The sequence below is a fragment of the Bos javanicus genome, chromosome 1 (assembly GCF_032452875.1).
Source record: "Bos javanicus breed banteng chromosome 1, ARS-OSU_banteng_1.0, whole genome shotgun sequence".
NCBI classification, from domain to species: Eukaryota; Metazoa; Chordata; class Mammalia; order Artiodactyla; family Bovidae; genus Bos; species Bos javanicus.
In genome coordinates, this window is record NC_083868.1 from 96,158,380 (window position 1) to 96,172,867 (window position 14,488).

The 14,488-nt window shown below is 40.4% G+C and overlaps 3 protein-coding genes across 11 annotated transcripts in view; 1 reads left to right on the forward strand and 2 right to left on the reverse strand.

Moving 5' to 3' along the window:
- TNIK (TRAF2 and NCK interacting kinase) overlaps window positions 1–14,488 on the forward strand; it is a 410,943-nt gene that overhangs the window by 127,268 nt on the left and 269,187 nt on the right. The gene's annotated exons all lie outside the window — the stretch shown is intronic.
- On the reverse strand, window positions 8,493–8,971 carry LOC133254870 (thymosin beta-4-like; the record flags this gene model as incomplete). Its single annotated transcript, XM_061429222.1, has 1 exon — window positions 8,493–8,971. A coding segment is annotated over one exon (204 nt), but the record flags the coding sequence as incomplete, so codon positions are not given.
- Window positions 9,079–14,488, reverse strand: part of LOC133254876 (NEDD4-like E3 ubiquitin-protein ligase WWP1) — a 33,950-nt gene continuing 28,540 nt past the window's right edge. The window contains exon 2 of the mRNA XM_061429234.1: window positions 9,079–9,179. Within this exon, the coding sequence (XP_061285218.1) occupies window positions 9,079–9,179 (101 nt within the window). The remainder of the gene's footprint in view (window positions 9,180–14,488) is intronic.

Sequence of the window (14,488 nt, forward strand, 5' to 3'; positions counted from 1 at the left end):
CTGGTTCCTCTGGCTTTTCTAAAACCAGCTTGAACATCAGGAAGTTCACGGTTCACATATTGCTGAAGCCTGGCTTGGAGAATTTTGAGCATTACTTTACTAGCGTGTGAGATGAGTGCAATTGTGCGGTAGTTTGAGCATTCTTTGGCATTGCCTTTCTTTGGGATTGGAATGAAAACTGACCTTTTCCAGATTAGATTAGATACATTTAAAAAAGGGCTTTGCTGGTAGCTCAGATGGTAAAGAATCTGCCTGCAGTGTAGGAGACCTGGGTTTGATCCCTTGGTTGGAAAGATGCCCTAGAGAAGGGAGTGGCAACCCACTCCAGTATTGCCTGGAGAATTCAAATGGACTGAAGAACCTGGTGGACTACAGTCCATGGGGTCACAAAGATTTGGACAGGACTGAGTGACTAACACACGCTAAAAAGAAAATTTGCCCTCGCAATCTGTTGGTGGTGCACTCAGACTTTGATATGAGTCATAAACTGGATAGAGATCTCATTAGAGGTTCAGTGCTCCTTTTGCTTTAAATAAAAGCTTATAAAGAACAGAGTGTGAGAACACAGAGATAGTGGGGTAGTGGCAGGTTTTCTCATTGCTACTTGATTTTGGGGGCGGGTAGCAACTACACAGTGTTTTCAGAGTTTTCAACCTGATGATACTGAAATTATTTCATATCTTTTCAAATGCCATCCCACCCCTCAGACCACGTTCAGTCCTCCAATCTATGCTTTTGTAATTTCTTACAAGTGTAATGAATATATTGGACTAGAAGTCCCTGAGGGCAGAGTTGATGTCCATCTAATTGACTTTGGAATCATCGGTGGCCAGCGCTGACCTGGAACAGGAGTGCTCAACAGAAAGACGAATGAATTAGACTTTAGAGCTGACTGAAGCTGGAACTTGATCTGTATGCAAATTACCTATTTGTTGGGTTAAGAGACCCATTTTGTACTCCTGCCTCCCATGTGACTTCTGACTATCTTTACCCACTGAAAGAGTGTTCACATGGCATATAAAAAAACTTTCATGAGTAAGATATTGGGGAAATAAATCTCATGTACTAAAACAGAGGTTGGCAAGCTTCTTTTTGTAAAGAGCCAAAAGTAAGTATTTTAAGCTTTTTGGGAATTGGGTTTTTTGTCACCCCTACTCAGTTACTGCCCTTGTAACATGAGAGCAGCCTTAGATAATAGGCAGAGGAATGAGCATGGCTGTATTCCCGTCAGACTGCATCTATAGACATAAATGTGAATTTCATATAGCTTTCACATGTCACAAAATATTATCCTTTAAGGAAAAATTTCCCAAATGTTTAACAATGTGAAGTCATTTTAAACTCACTGGCTAGTACCAAAAACAGGTGGTCTTGTACAAAAAAACAGACTGGATCTGATCTTGCCTGCTGGCCACAGTTGGGTATGTCCTGCACTAAAGTAAAATAACTAGTACCAAAGTAAAAACTTTGTTGGGAAAAAAATGGCATTTTTGCTTTATAGCTTTCCTATGTAGCTAACCGCTGAAATAAGAGACAAAGGAGCTTTTTTTGGTACCACTTCTTTTTAAGTATGCATGCATGCTTGCCTCTGTGTCCACATAGGTCTGTGGTAGAAGGACTGAGTTTTCAGATTGTGTTTGGTATATTTTCTGAGCCACTTGGGATGGTGAAAGGGAATTGTAGAAAATACAGTACGATCCCAGTTTTTTTTTAAGCACATTATGCAAAAATGTATTTTATATATGCTTGTAAACAGTTCTGGAAGGTATTTAGTAAATGATAATGGGTTATTGGTGAGAATTGAGAGCGCGACTGATGAAGGGGCAGTACTTGACTTTTTTCTGAATTATTTACTTGAAAATGAGAATGATCCTTGTATGAGTTGTGGAATTAAAAGTGAGTGTTTGATTTTTAGAAACATATTCATGAAAAAGTGAACGCCACCTGCTTCTGTGAATCTGCAAATACAGTACGTCTGTGATTTTAATGACATTGCAATCTTTTTATATACATCCTTCTGGAAATACTTTTGGGAAGTCCGTTCATATATGAGAGAATTGATAGATAGGAAGTGTTTAGATTTTGTGGGAGCAAGCATGTCTTCTCGGGGGATGCTGGTAATTAAAATAACATGAAAGTACAGTAAAATCCCACAATCTACTCTACTGTGGGTCCAGGGCATACACTTGGTTTCATAACACATTTCTCACTAACACACAAAAGACCTTGAAAGCAGGTGGTGTCTTGGTCCCCTGATACCAATGTGTTTTAATAAAGTTCCACTAGATTTTCAAAGTCTTTGGTTAAATTGGAACTGACATTTATGGTAATTAGCCAGGTTTGGAAGCTTGAAACAGGTAAAATTGAATTACAGTGGGTTCCAAATTATGTTTATTTTCAAAATGATGGCTCTGAAGAATATTTGGTTCCATTTGTCGGTTATTTCCTATCTTGCTACTTCTCCCTTTCTTTCCCTGCTGGTTGTGTTAATCTGGTAATCTGAAATCTTTTTGTCTGCCCGTATGTAATGTGATAGGATGTTTTCCTGTGGTCCATCTGTCTCCTACAGGAGGTGAAAGTGCTTTTCAGAAATGGCTTGAGTTGATGTTATTAATCTTTATAAGCAGAGAAATTCCTTGAATAATTAAATAGCCAAATGGCAAGAGGGGGTCTTGGTATGAAAATAATATTTTCTGTCAGCTTTAAAAATCACAGCAGGGCCCGGCTTTCATCCATGTAACTCAAATATCAAAATACTGGATGTTTATTCTCTTTTATACAGGTTTTTCTATTTTGTACCACCTAAAGGTAATGTGGAAACATTTAGAAAATATGCATTTACTTTTTTTCTTCTGTTAAAATAAAAAAGCACACAATGAACTAGCCAGCAAAAAGAAAGCCTTTCTTTTACCCTGAAGCAACAGATGCTGCCTTTGACCTTGGGATTTAAGGGCAAATCTATTCTTGTTTACATGTCTTGAATTTCTTGGATTTGCCAGTATGAAGGCAGCAGTTGGGAATGAGTGGTTTTGAAAGTATATGAATGATTTTTTTTTTTTTAATTAGTCTGCACAGCTGTTGTTAAAGAAATGGTTGTTCTCTTCTCTCCTATTTCACTACGGTACAGTTTTAAAAATTGTTCTTATTATTTTGTTTTCTTTCCTAATTTTAATTGGAATGATCCTAGTTACAAGTGTCACAGCCTCTGATCTTGTGTCTGATACTTGCTTCCTGGTGAAGCTGCCTGTAGAGTCTGACATGTCATTTGGTCCTCCATGTTGGACAAAGACATGCAGCCAGTCCTGTTTAGGCAAACCAATAATAATGAGAAAATTAATAACCAAATATGTTTCTTCTTTCTAACACAACCTCTTTAAAATGCCATTTGCTTGCCCTATCTTTTGGAAAGTTATTTACAAAGGTGACAAGGCCTTTAAAAAATGTGAGGACCAGGTAAAATTACTCTGCGTGGTGTCCGCCCACTTGGGATTAATATTATTTCATTGGAAGACTACTAACAAGTTTCTTGTTGTTGTTGTTCAAATCAAAAAAATAGATATGCATTAAGTATTTTTGCTTCATTTTTCATGAATCACACATTTGAGAAGGAAATCTTGATGATAAGAAACTCTTACCTTTGAACCACAAAGAAATAGTGACTATATCCTTTCAGATAGTACTGAAATCAGAAATACTTTTTCCCTGTGTCATAAAACTTAATCATATCTCTTTTCTCATTACATTTTCAACCCGAGGAAGTTGATGGTGATACAGGTAAATCAATTTCTTTGTTTCCCTTAATATATAATTTTACTGAATTTTTATCATCTTCTGGATTTAACTCTTTATTTGTGGATCTTTAAAGTCCCTTGGGCTTCCCTGATAGCTCAGTTGGTAAAGAACCAGGAAGGTCTGCAATGCAGGAGACCCCGATTTCATTCTTGGGTTGGGAAGATCCGCTGGAGAAAGGATAGGCTAAACTCCAGTATTCTTGGGCTTCCCTGGTGGCTCAGCTGGTAAAGAATCCACCTGCAATGCAATGACCTGCCCTTCTTCAGGGGATCTACCCCATCCAGGGATTGAACCAATATCTCCTGAGTTCCATCCCTGGGTTGGGAGGATCCCCTGGAGAAGGGAAAGGCTGCCCACTCCAGTATTCTGGTCTAGAGAATTCCATGGACTATATAGTCAGTGGGGTTGCAAAGAGTCGGACACAACTGAGCGACTTTCACTTTCAAAATCCTTAATAGCAGTTTATATGATTCTATTACTGACTCTATAGACAAAAGACAAGACACATTAGAATGTCATCATGGATATTTAACTAGTGAGTTAAAATCAGAACATCTTTGTTCTGTTTAGCACTGCCTGCTAATTATAGAACAGGTAAGCTACTCAGGTATAATAGGCCAATGTGGAAGAAGCCAAGGGACTCATAGAAGGCCCCCTTTCCTTTGACTTGATCATTAATGTGTGTATATGTGCTAAATCGTTTCAGTCATGTCCAACTCTTTGTGACTCTATGGACCATAATCTGCCAGGCTCCTCTGTCCATGGGATTCTGTAGGCAAAGATACTGGAGTGGGTTGACATGCCCTTCTCCAGGGGATCTACCCCATCCAGGGATTGAACCAATGTCTCTTATGTCTCCTGCATTGGCAGACAGGTTCTGTACCACTAGTGCCACCTGGGAAGCCCTGATCAGTAATAAGAGAAGAAATATACCAAGGAGGTCAACTTCTTCTGGGAATGAGGTTCTTTTGCAGGCACTGGCCATCAAATACTGAGTATACTTCATGACTGTCCTTTCTGATGCTTTCAGAGTCATTTTATTAAGTGTCTCAGGATCTCTCCAAATTCCTCTAAGAATAAATGTTTGAAATTTCAGTAGAAACCTACTTCCCTGGTAAGCAGACACTTAAGACATCCTGCCTTCTTAAGTTGATGCTTCTGGAAGACATCAGTGGAATATATATTAGAGTAGTTAGCACATCATGATCATGTGTGTGTGTGCTAAGTCATGTCTGACTCTTTGCCACCCTATGGACTGTAGCCTGACAGGCTCCTCTGTCCATGGGATTCCCAGGCAAGAATACTGGAGTGGGCTGCCATTTCCTCCTTCATGGGATCCTCCCTACCCAGGGATCAAATATACAACAAGGTGATTATAACCTTCTGGAGAATTTCTTGATGATCTTTTTTTAGGGCATTTTCCTTGTTAACTTCTGGTACCTTAAAAAGGTCCCAATGCTTTTCATTGACTCTCTTGAGAAACTGAAGCTTTGAAGAGGTTTTAAGAAACTTGATTCTTTAATCAAATATTCAGAAATCCATTGTATTGGTTCAGGAATCCAAGATGGACACTTAGAATTTGTTTATCCAAGCAACTAATTACTTAGTCAGCCGACCAACTAGCCAACCAACCAACCAAGTTTGCTGAATATCTTGCCCTAGAACTCTTTCCTAAAATCTTCCCAAAACTTTTTATCAACAATTCCAAGAAAGGATGGTAAAGGTGTCTTTTATAAACTATAACAGTTAAACTTGTAAATTTGTCAGTAATGGGAAGAACATTATCTGTCATATTAACATGTCTTTATGCTAATTTTTTTCTAGACTATGGTTAGAGATCAACTGTGGGGAATTTCTGCCCAACAGTGATAACATTTTCTAAAAAATTACAGAATGTTGTCCATTCTATAATTCTATAAAATTCTAAAGTAAATAAGGATAAAGTATTCCTCAAGATAGAATTTATTTCCTTTTATTTTTACCTGTATTTTTTTAACATAATGAGTCTAGTATAAATATTCTTTTATACTCATATTATTGATATATTTGTAGGTAGAGTGTTAATTTTTGCAGTCTACTGGAATGAAATATATTGCATAAATGCTTGAAATAAGATGTCTTAATTTGAGAATTTATAAAAGAAGCCTAGTGCATTTTAGAAGTTGGTTTTTCAGTTGTTTTTTTTTTTTAATCTTTTGGCAAAAGGATACAGTCCATAGGCCATGTGAGAAAATGCAGTTTAAAAATAATTATCTTTGAAAGGTTATTCTTGGTCTGTCTTAATTTAAGAACATGGTTAGGAGTTTTAAGAGAATGGGTTAGTACAGGAAATTTACAATATTTCCTAATAGGAACTAAACTATACATAAAATGGGAATTGATTTTTTTAAATTTTTGCTTTGGATTTCTCTAAAACTTTCTATGCCCACCTAAACTGATCCTTTCTAAACAGAAATTTAGGAACATTAGTACCTAAAAATCTATATTTTGGAAAATGACATCTTGGACTTAGTATTTAGGATGTATGTGTTTTGCATATGTTTAAATTATCCTTGTGTTTTGACTGGACATTAAATGATTGAGATACTCATAGTAAGTAATTACACAGATTGTCTTACAAGATTGGAGTACAGTGGCTAACCTGTTTCCAAAGGTATCTTAGTCCTTTCATAAGACTAGGTTTAGGCCAAACCAAGTAGTAGGAAAAAGCATAGGTTTCATTAATAGATTAAGACAGATGTAGCTCAAACCTAAGCCTCTTGTTAATTAGCTATTTAACTTTGTGCAAGGTATTTAAGTGCCCTTAAGCTCAGGAATTACATACTTTCCAAGTGTCAGGCACTGTACTAGGAATAAACAAGCACCCTTTCTTTTCTTTGGAAGGTTACTGTTCAGTGGGAGAGGTAAACTCACTCATATATGTAACTTTAATATATGTAGTGGGTGTGCTTAAGGTTGAGACCCTCCTGCCTGGCAGCTTATGTTAATTGGACACCTATATGCTTGCACAGTGCTAGGACTTAAATACCAGCATGAGACATAACACAGTCCTGACTGTGCTGGTGTCTTATAGCCTAAATAACAAGAGATGACTATCAATGAGTAATTCTGGGGCCTACCTGGTAGGGTTTGTGAGGCTGAAATAAATTTTCTTTCTTCTTCATGCCACTTCCACTCTGCTCACAAGGCCCTCCCCATGCACCCAGTGTCCCATTTACCTAACCAGAACTTGCTGGCTGGGGCAGATTCCCTGTGGGTAGCTATTTATCTCGATTAACAGTTCCATATCATGAATTCCTTTATAAGGTGAGTGAATGGTTGAATACTTCTTTCTAAGAATGTTTGTATTGTTTTCAAAGACCTCTGGAGGCATCAAGAACATAAATAAATATCTCTTCATTTGGCAGTTTCTGCCACTGAACAGATCTCCTTGGATAACTGGGGTATCTCCTTCAGGCCCCACTCTAATGGGGCTTGGCTACTCTCCAGATGTCAGTGGGGTCCTTGGTGCTTCATGGAGATAACAACAGATGGTAACCCTGCTACGTCCTCAGATGTGAGCGTTATTGGCCTGTGGGCTTGCCAAGCCCTAATGCAGGAAAAAGAAAAAGAAATTAGCCTTGATTCAGAAGTTGGAATGCTTTGCTACAGGTGAAATGAATTATTTCTTTGATAGACAGTCCATCTTCCCCTGGCTTTCAGTTCCAGGTTATTGTCCTGAGAAAAGGTTTAGGAACTGTGCATCCATGCGTGCATGCTAAGTCAGTTCAGTCCTGTCTGACTCTTTGTGACCTTGTGGGCTGCAGCTTGCCAGGCTCCGTCTGTCCGTGGGATTTTCTAGGCAAGAATGCTGGAGTGGGTTGCCATGCCCTGCTCCAGGGCATCTTCCTGACCCAGGGATTGAACCTGCATCTCTTACATCTCCTGCATTGGTAGGTGGGTTCTTTACCCACTAGTGTCACCTGGGAAGCCCTTAAGAAGTATGCTGCTGCTGCTGCTGCTAAGTCGTGTCAGTCGTGTCCGACTCTGTGTGACCCCATAGACGGCAGCCCACCAGGCTTCCGCGTCCCTGGGATTCTCCAGGCAAGAACACTGGAGTGGGTTGCCATTTCCTTCTCCAATGCATGAAAGTGAAAAGTGAAAGTGAAGTCGCTCAGTCGTGTCCGACTCTAGCGACCCCATGGACTACAGCCTACCAGGCTCCTCCATCCATGGGATTTTCCAGGCAAAAGTACTGGAGTGGGCTGCCATTGCCTTCTCCGCTTAAGAAGTATGACATCATCCTATTAAGTACTTCTCAGATATAATCTTTTAATTATGCTATATAATTAATTATATAATGTATATAATAAAATGGCATATATGATGTGATAATAACTATAAAATGTAATCACTTGTGTATAATTCTTGTTTCTTTAGGCAAATAAATACATAGTAGATGCACAGTTAAATATAAAATACTCCTTGTAGTAATATAAGAACTATCACTTAAGAGGATAAAGAAGGAACATGAACATGAATCGTTTCTATATATTTTTTCCTTTTATTTTTAATTTTATATTTTTTTTCAGGTTTTAAAACTTTTTATTTGCATATTAAAAAAATTGTGCATTCCAGTAATTAAAATCATTTGAACAACAAAAAAAAATGGCACTCTGATTAAACTGTATTTTACAGCCCGCAGAACACCTTGGACCAGCTTTTTACTCTAGATTTCACTGTCGTCCCACCCAGCTTCCTCCTTCACCAACATGCAAGTTCTTTTCCTTCCCTGCCAGCCACACAGGCAGATGGGAGAGGCAGGCGCGGCCTACGTTGTCAGTAGTTCTCCATTCTTTGATGTGAAAAGGGGTAGCACAGTCATTTAAACTCGATCCAACCTCTTTGCATCTTACAAAGTTAAACAGCTAAAAGAAGTAAAATAAGAAGGCAATGCTTGTGGAATGTACAGTGCATGCTGGCGGCTCACGCTTCATTACAACTCGCCTGCTTGCTTCTCCTGTTCAATCGTTTCTTTCGAAGGCAGTGGATTTTTCTCTTGCGTTTCCGTTTTCTTCAATTTCGACTTATCGAACTTCTCAATCTTAGCCATATCGGGTTTGTCAGACATGGTTGCAGAGGGCGCAGAGCGAACTGCGAGCGAGTGAAGTCGAATTTGCGCTGTGGCCGCTGCGAGTGCCCAATTTTATATTTTTAAAACTAAAAAAATGTTTTATTTTTTTCCTTCTGAAGCACAGGTAGGATTGCATCATCTTCCTTCTCAACAAAGATCAGTGGCAACTGCACTCAGACCAGTCTGTGCTCAAAGTCCTCTATGAGCTGCTTTTCATCCCAAGTATTTTCACATTTTTTAGGTACCCTTTGCTCCAGCTTAATTGGTCTATTAACTGTTCCCCAAAAAAACTGTAGATTAACTGCTTTATACCTGTTTGCTCATACTGTTTGGTCAGCAGAGAATACCTTTTATTCCTTACCTATTTATGAGCTCCTACTAATCCCGCAAGACTGAGTTCAATCTTTCTTGAAATCTTCTACCATCCTACTAATCAGAATCAATTATTTCTTCCTCTCTGTTCCTCACTGTGGATCTGTTGTGTGTATCACTATTACATGCATAGGCCTTTGTCATTCCTGCTTGTATTTAATCAATTCATTCACTCATCCATCCATCCATCCATTCATTCAAAAATTATTTATTAAATGCTTAGTGGCAATCTACAAGGAGATGGGAATGTAATGGGAAGCAGAAAACAGATATGGTGCCTGTGCTCTGGGAGCTTACAGTCTTCAGCCAGGGATGGGCAGAAAGGGCACAGTGAAACCCACAGAGCTAAAACCATAACTGCCAATAAGAGCAAGGGAGATAGAGAGATCTGTAAATCTCTGTCTCTCTAGGCTGTAACCTCCTTAACATTAGTGATAGCCTCTTGCTTGGCGGAAAAGGTGGTAAGATAATCCAACTGTGACCCTACAGTGGGGGTACATGCTCTCTGTTGTGGTTGAATTGTGTCTCCCCAAAAGATGTGTGAAAGTTCTAACCCCCCAGTATCTATGAATACAACTTTAGAAGAACATAGGGTCTGCAGATGTAATCAAATTAAGTTGCAGTCATACCTGATAAGGGTGGGCTATAATCCAGTATGTGCTTAGTCGCTCAGTCATGTCCAACTCTTTGCAGCCCCATGGACTGTAGCCCATCAGGCTCCTCTTTCCATGGGGATGCTCCAGGCACGAATACTGGAGTGAGTTGCCGTGCCCTCCTCCAGGGGATCTTCCCAACCCAGGGATCAAACCCATGTCTCCAGCACTGCAGGTGGATTCTTTACATCTGAGTCACCAGGGAAGCCCATAATACAATATAGCTGCTGTCCAATAAGAGGAGAAAAGACACAGATAGAGAAGAGAATGCTATGTGAAGACAGGAGGGAGGGAGAGATTGGAGTGGTGAGTTTACAAGTCACAGAATGCAGCACCCACCCAAATGTGGAGGAGAGACAAGAATCAGATTCTCCCTCAGAGCCTCCAGAAGGAACCAGCTCTGATGACACATGGGTTTTGTACTCCATCCTCCAGAACTGTGAGAGAATAAATTTCTGTTGTTTTAGACCACCCAGTGTGAGGTAAGTTGTTATAGCAGCCCTAGGAAGTGACTGTCCTGTCCCAGAGGGAAGTTCATAGGAACTAGGGCCCAGTGTTTTCATGTTTGTATAAATGAATGGTGATGAATGATTGAATGAATGAACAGATTCTTGTCTTTATTCTCCTCAATGTTGAAAGACCAGGGTGAGTTCAGGATATTTTCTCTGTTCTGCCTCTCTTTTAAGAGTGAAAAAATGTGGATTTACAATTAACAATATCATTATCAGTTAAGGAAGGTGAAAGTGTTAGTTGCTCAGTCCTGTCCGACTCTGTGACCCCATGGACTATAGCCTGCTAGGCTCCTCTGTCCATGGGATTCTCCAGGTAAGAATATTGGAGTGAGTTGCCATTCCCTTCTCCAGGGGACCTTCCCAATTCAGGGATCAAACCCAGGTCTCCTGCATTGCAGACAGATTCTTTACCATCTGAGCCACCAGGGAAGCAGAGGCTGAACCGAATTACTTACTTGCCCACAAGGCCCTGTCTTTAGACATAAAGCTGTGTTTTTGGTCACTGTGGCTACTGAGGGGGTTTCAAAAAGCCAAAATCACTAAATGTTGAAGTAATAACCCTTTCCCTTCTCTCTCTGAAGTAGAATCTTAGTCCTTATATCTCCAACCGTGGTTCCCCAGGCATTTTGTGTTTATCATTCTGGTTGAATGGCTCACTTTAAGATAAAGCAGCAATTACACTTTTTTTTTTGGTTGTTGTTAATGGTCGTTAGAATTTGTGTTCCATTTTATATGTTCAGAACACTTTACATTTGTTATTTGATTTTTATTTGTTATTTTTTCATAGTCCTCAGGAATTCATGATGCTTTTTACTTGGGAAGGAAAAATAATGAAAGGATGAAGATGTGTAGTGACCATTGAAAGCTATACTAATCAGAAGTTCGTTCATCTGAGGTGCTACCCCACCTTCTTGGCCTGTAGGCCCTTCAGCTCCTTCCGCCTCCTGAATACTCACTCTTGATCTAACACACCACCAAACTCTGTAAAGCTTCTATGACCTCTTTCAGTCTCTCATATCTCCATTTCACTTTACTATATGAAGTTTTGTCTGTGCATTTTCCCAAGTAGATTATGAGTCTTGGAAAGACAGGTAACCCAACTTCCAGTGGGCATGTAGGGACCATCTCTTGCTGCTGCTAAGTCGCTTCAGTCGTGTCCGACTCTGTGCAACCCCGTAGACGGCAGCCCACCAGGGTCCCCCGTCCCTGGGATTCTCCAGGCAAGAACACTGGAGTGGGTTGCCATTTCCTTCTCCAATGCATGAAAGTGAAAAGTGAAAGTGAAGTCGCTTCAGTCGTGTCCGACTCTTAGCGACCCTATGGACTGCAGCCTACCAGACTCCTGCATCCATGGGATTTTCCAGTGGGCTGCCATTTCCTTCTCCATCTCTTGAGAGTGATCAAATAAAGAAATCAGTGAATGAATGAAGTTCCCAGAGCTGACTTAGGCCAGGAATCCCCTGACTTTTAGCAACGATTTCCCTTTTTATATGTCTAAGACCATAACCGTGAAACTCTACAGTAAGTCCCCATGCAAATTCCAGAGGGGCAGGAACCAGATAGCTGTGCCAGCTTGAGGAACCTCCAGGTCAGCCTTTAGCTCAGCATGGATCTTCTAGTCTTGTTATTGATGAATAATTAGGTCAGCTCTTTTCACATGCTCAGTGGCTGTTAAGACCACTTCTCAGATGTGCCGGCCAAAAATCACAGGGTTATAGCCAGATGGGACAGGCCAAGTCAATTGCTTTAGCTCTTCACACAGAGAGATAAGGCTGGAGTTGAGATTCTCCTGATCTGGAAATCTCTGATGCCTGGAGCCTACAGGCTGCATTGAGGGATGAGGTTGTCATCTGACTCCAGCAGCAGGAAACACAGCATCCCTAACCTTGGAGAGTGTGGCTCTTGGGTGAGGGATCTGCTCCTTGTGTACATGTATTTTTCCTCATTGTTGAAATGTTGGGATCTTTTTTCTCCCACTTCTCCCTGAAGCCAGAACCCTGCTTTGAGGAACATGGCCACGTATTTATTATTTATTTCATAATACATTAACCTTTTATTATTATTAGTGAACTTTACACTATTGGAAGTATTTTTACTCTCTTATTTTACTTTCTAGGATTGATAGGTAAAGAAAACAGCCGTAAGCTGTGCCTGGGACCTTCTCTGCCATTCAGCCTACATGTCCTTTGTCAAGTCACCTAATCTTGACACATTTTCTTTTAACTTTTTATTTTATATCGGAGTATAGCTGATTAAATGGCAACCCACTCCAGTACTCTTGCCTGGAGAATCCCAGGGACGGGGGAGCCTGGTGGGCTACATACAGTTCATGGGGTCCCGAAGAGTCAGACACGACTGAGTGACTTCACTTTCACTTTTCACTCCCATGCATTGGAGAAGGAAATGGCAACCCACTCCAGTATTCTTGCCTGGAGAATCCCAGGGACGGGGGAGCCTGGTGGGCTGCTATCTATGGGGTTGCACAGAGTCGGACACGACTGAAGCTACTTAGCAGCAGCAGCATAGTTGATTTACAATGTTGTGATAATTTCAGGTGCACAGCAGAACGACTCAGCCATACATATGTATGTGTCCACTCTTCCCCAAACTCCTCTCCCATCCAGCTGCCAACATAACATTGACAGAGTTCCCACATATATACAATGGAGATCTCTCCACATGGGCTTCCCAGGTGACTCAGTGGTAAAATATTTGCCTGCCAAGCTGGAGGATTGGAGACCCAGGCTCGATCCTTGGGTCAGGATAATCCCCTGGAGGAGAAAATGGCAAGCCACTTCAGTAGTCTTGCCTGGGAAACCCCATGAACAGAGGAACCTGGCAGGCTATAGTCCATGAGGTCCCATAGAGTTAGACACGACTTAGCGACTAAAATCACTACCACCATCTCTCCACGTTTAAAAAATACATTTCTTTATTTGACCCTGTTGAGTCTTGGTTGCGGCATGTGGGGTGAGTTGCTCCACTGGGTGTGGGATCTTAGTTTCCCAATTAAGAGCTGAACCCACTTTCCCTGCAAGACAAATTCTTATCCACTGGATCACCTCTCTCCACATTTCTAATTCACAATTTTCCTAATCTTTAGAATGAGCAGGTTGAAGATCTTTAAATTCCCTTGCAGCTCTGCTGTTCTCTGATTTTTAGCTATAATGTAATTCTAGTTTTTTTTTCCCCCCTGAACTAAAATGTGGTAAACAGTACAACAAATAATGGCAAAGGTAAATTTGTCAAAATTGGACAAGCTGGAATCCTTGAAGGCAATATTCTTGTTTTGAATTTATAAACTACCTGCTGGTAAAAATCTCTTGAGTAGTTTCTAAACATTTGTATTTTTACTTCCTTCATTTTCAGAACCCTGTCTTTGTTATTGCAAAGCCGTTTCCATGAAATGTAATTTCTTATTCTGTGCACATGCAGGATCCGCATGGAGAAGTGAAGCACACACAGATCTTGAGGGTCAAAAGTACATTTAATGGCACTCTGTGGTCGGTACCCTCATCTTTAAGCATTTGTAATTGCCATGGATACTCACGGAAGTGCTCACATGGGAGCTGCTGGGCTTTGGCCATAAACCAGAATTCAGGAATATGCATCTTGTGAAAGCCAAAGTAGTTAATGTTGTCAGAGACACACAGGTGATGCTGTAGAACGAATGAACTGGGAATTGTGCCATTCCTGCTGAAAAACAAAAATTGGGGCAGTGTATTAAATTTCAAGTCTGTAGATGAAAAAGACTAGTAAGTTTATTGGATATAATTTAGAAATTTGAAAATTGACAATAAAACAGGAAGGAGACCCCTGTTAAAAGACGAGTCCTGGCACAAAAGATTGAAAGCATTCAGTTGAGATTGTCTGACCCATTGGATACCCGCCAGGAACGGGGCAATTTGGGCACGTATGTCTTAGGTGTTTTGTGCCTGTAGTAGTTAAATCTTCTGAATGACCTTTGTTTTTGGGGGTCCTGCCACAGAGCAGCTGTTCTGTATAGTCAAGCTACCGCCTTCTAATCTTTTTTTTTTTTTAATTTG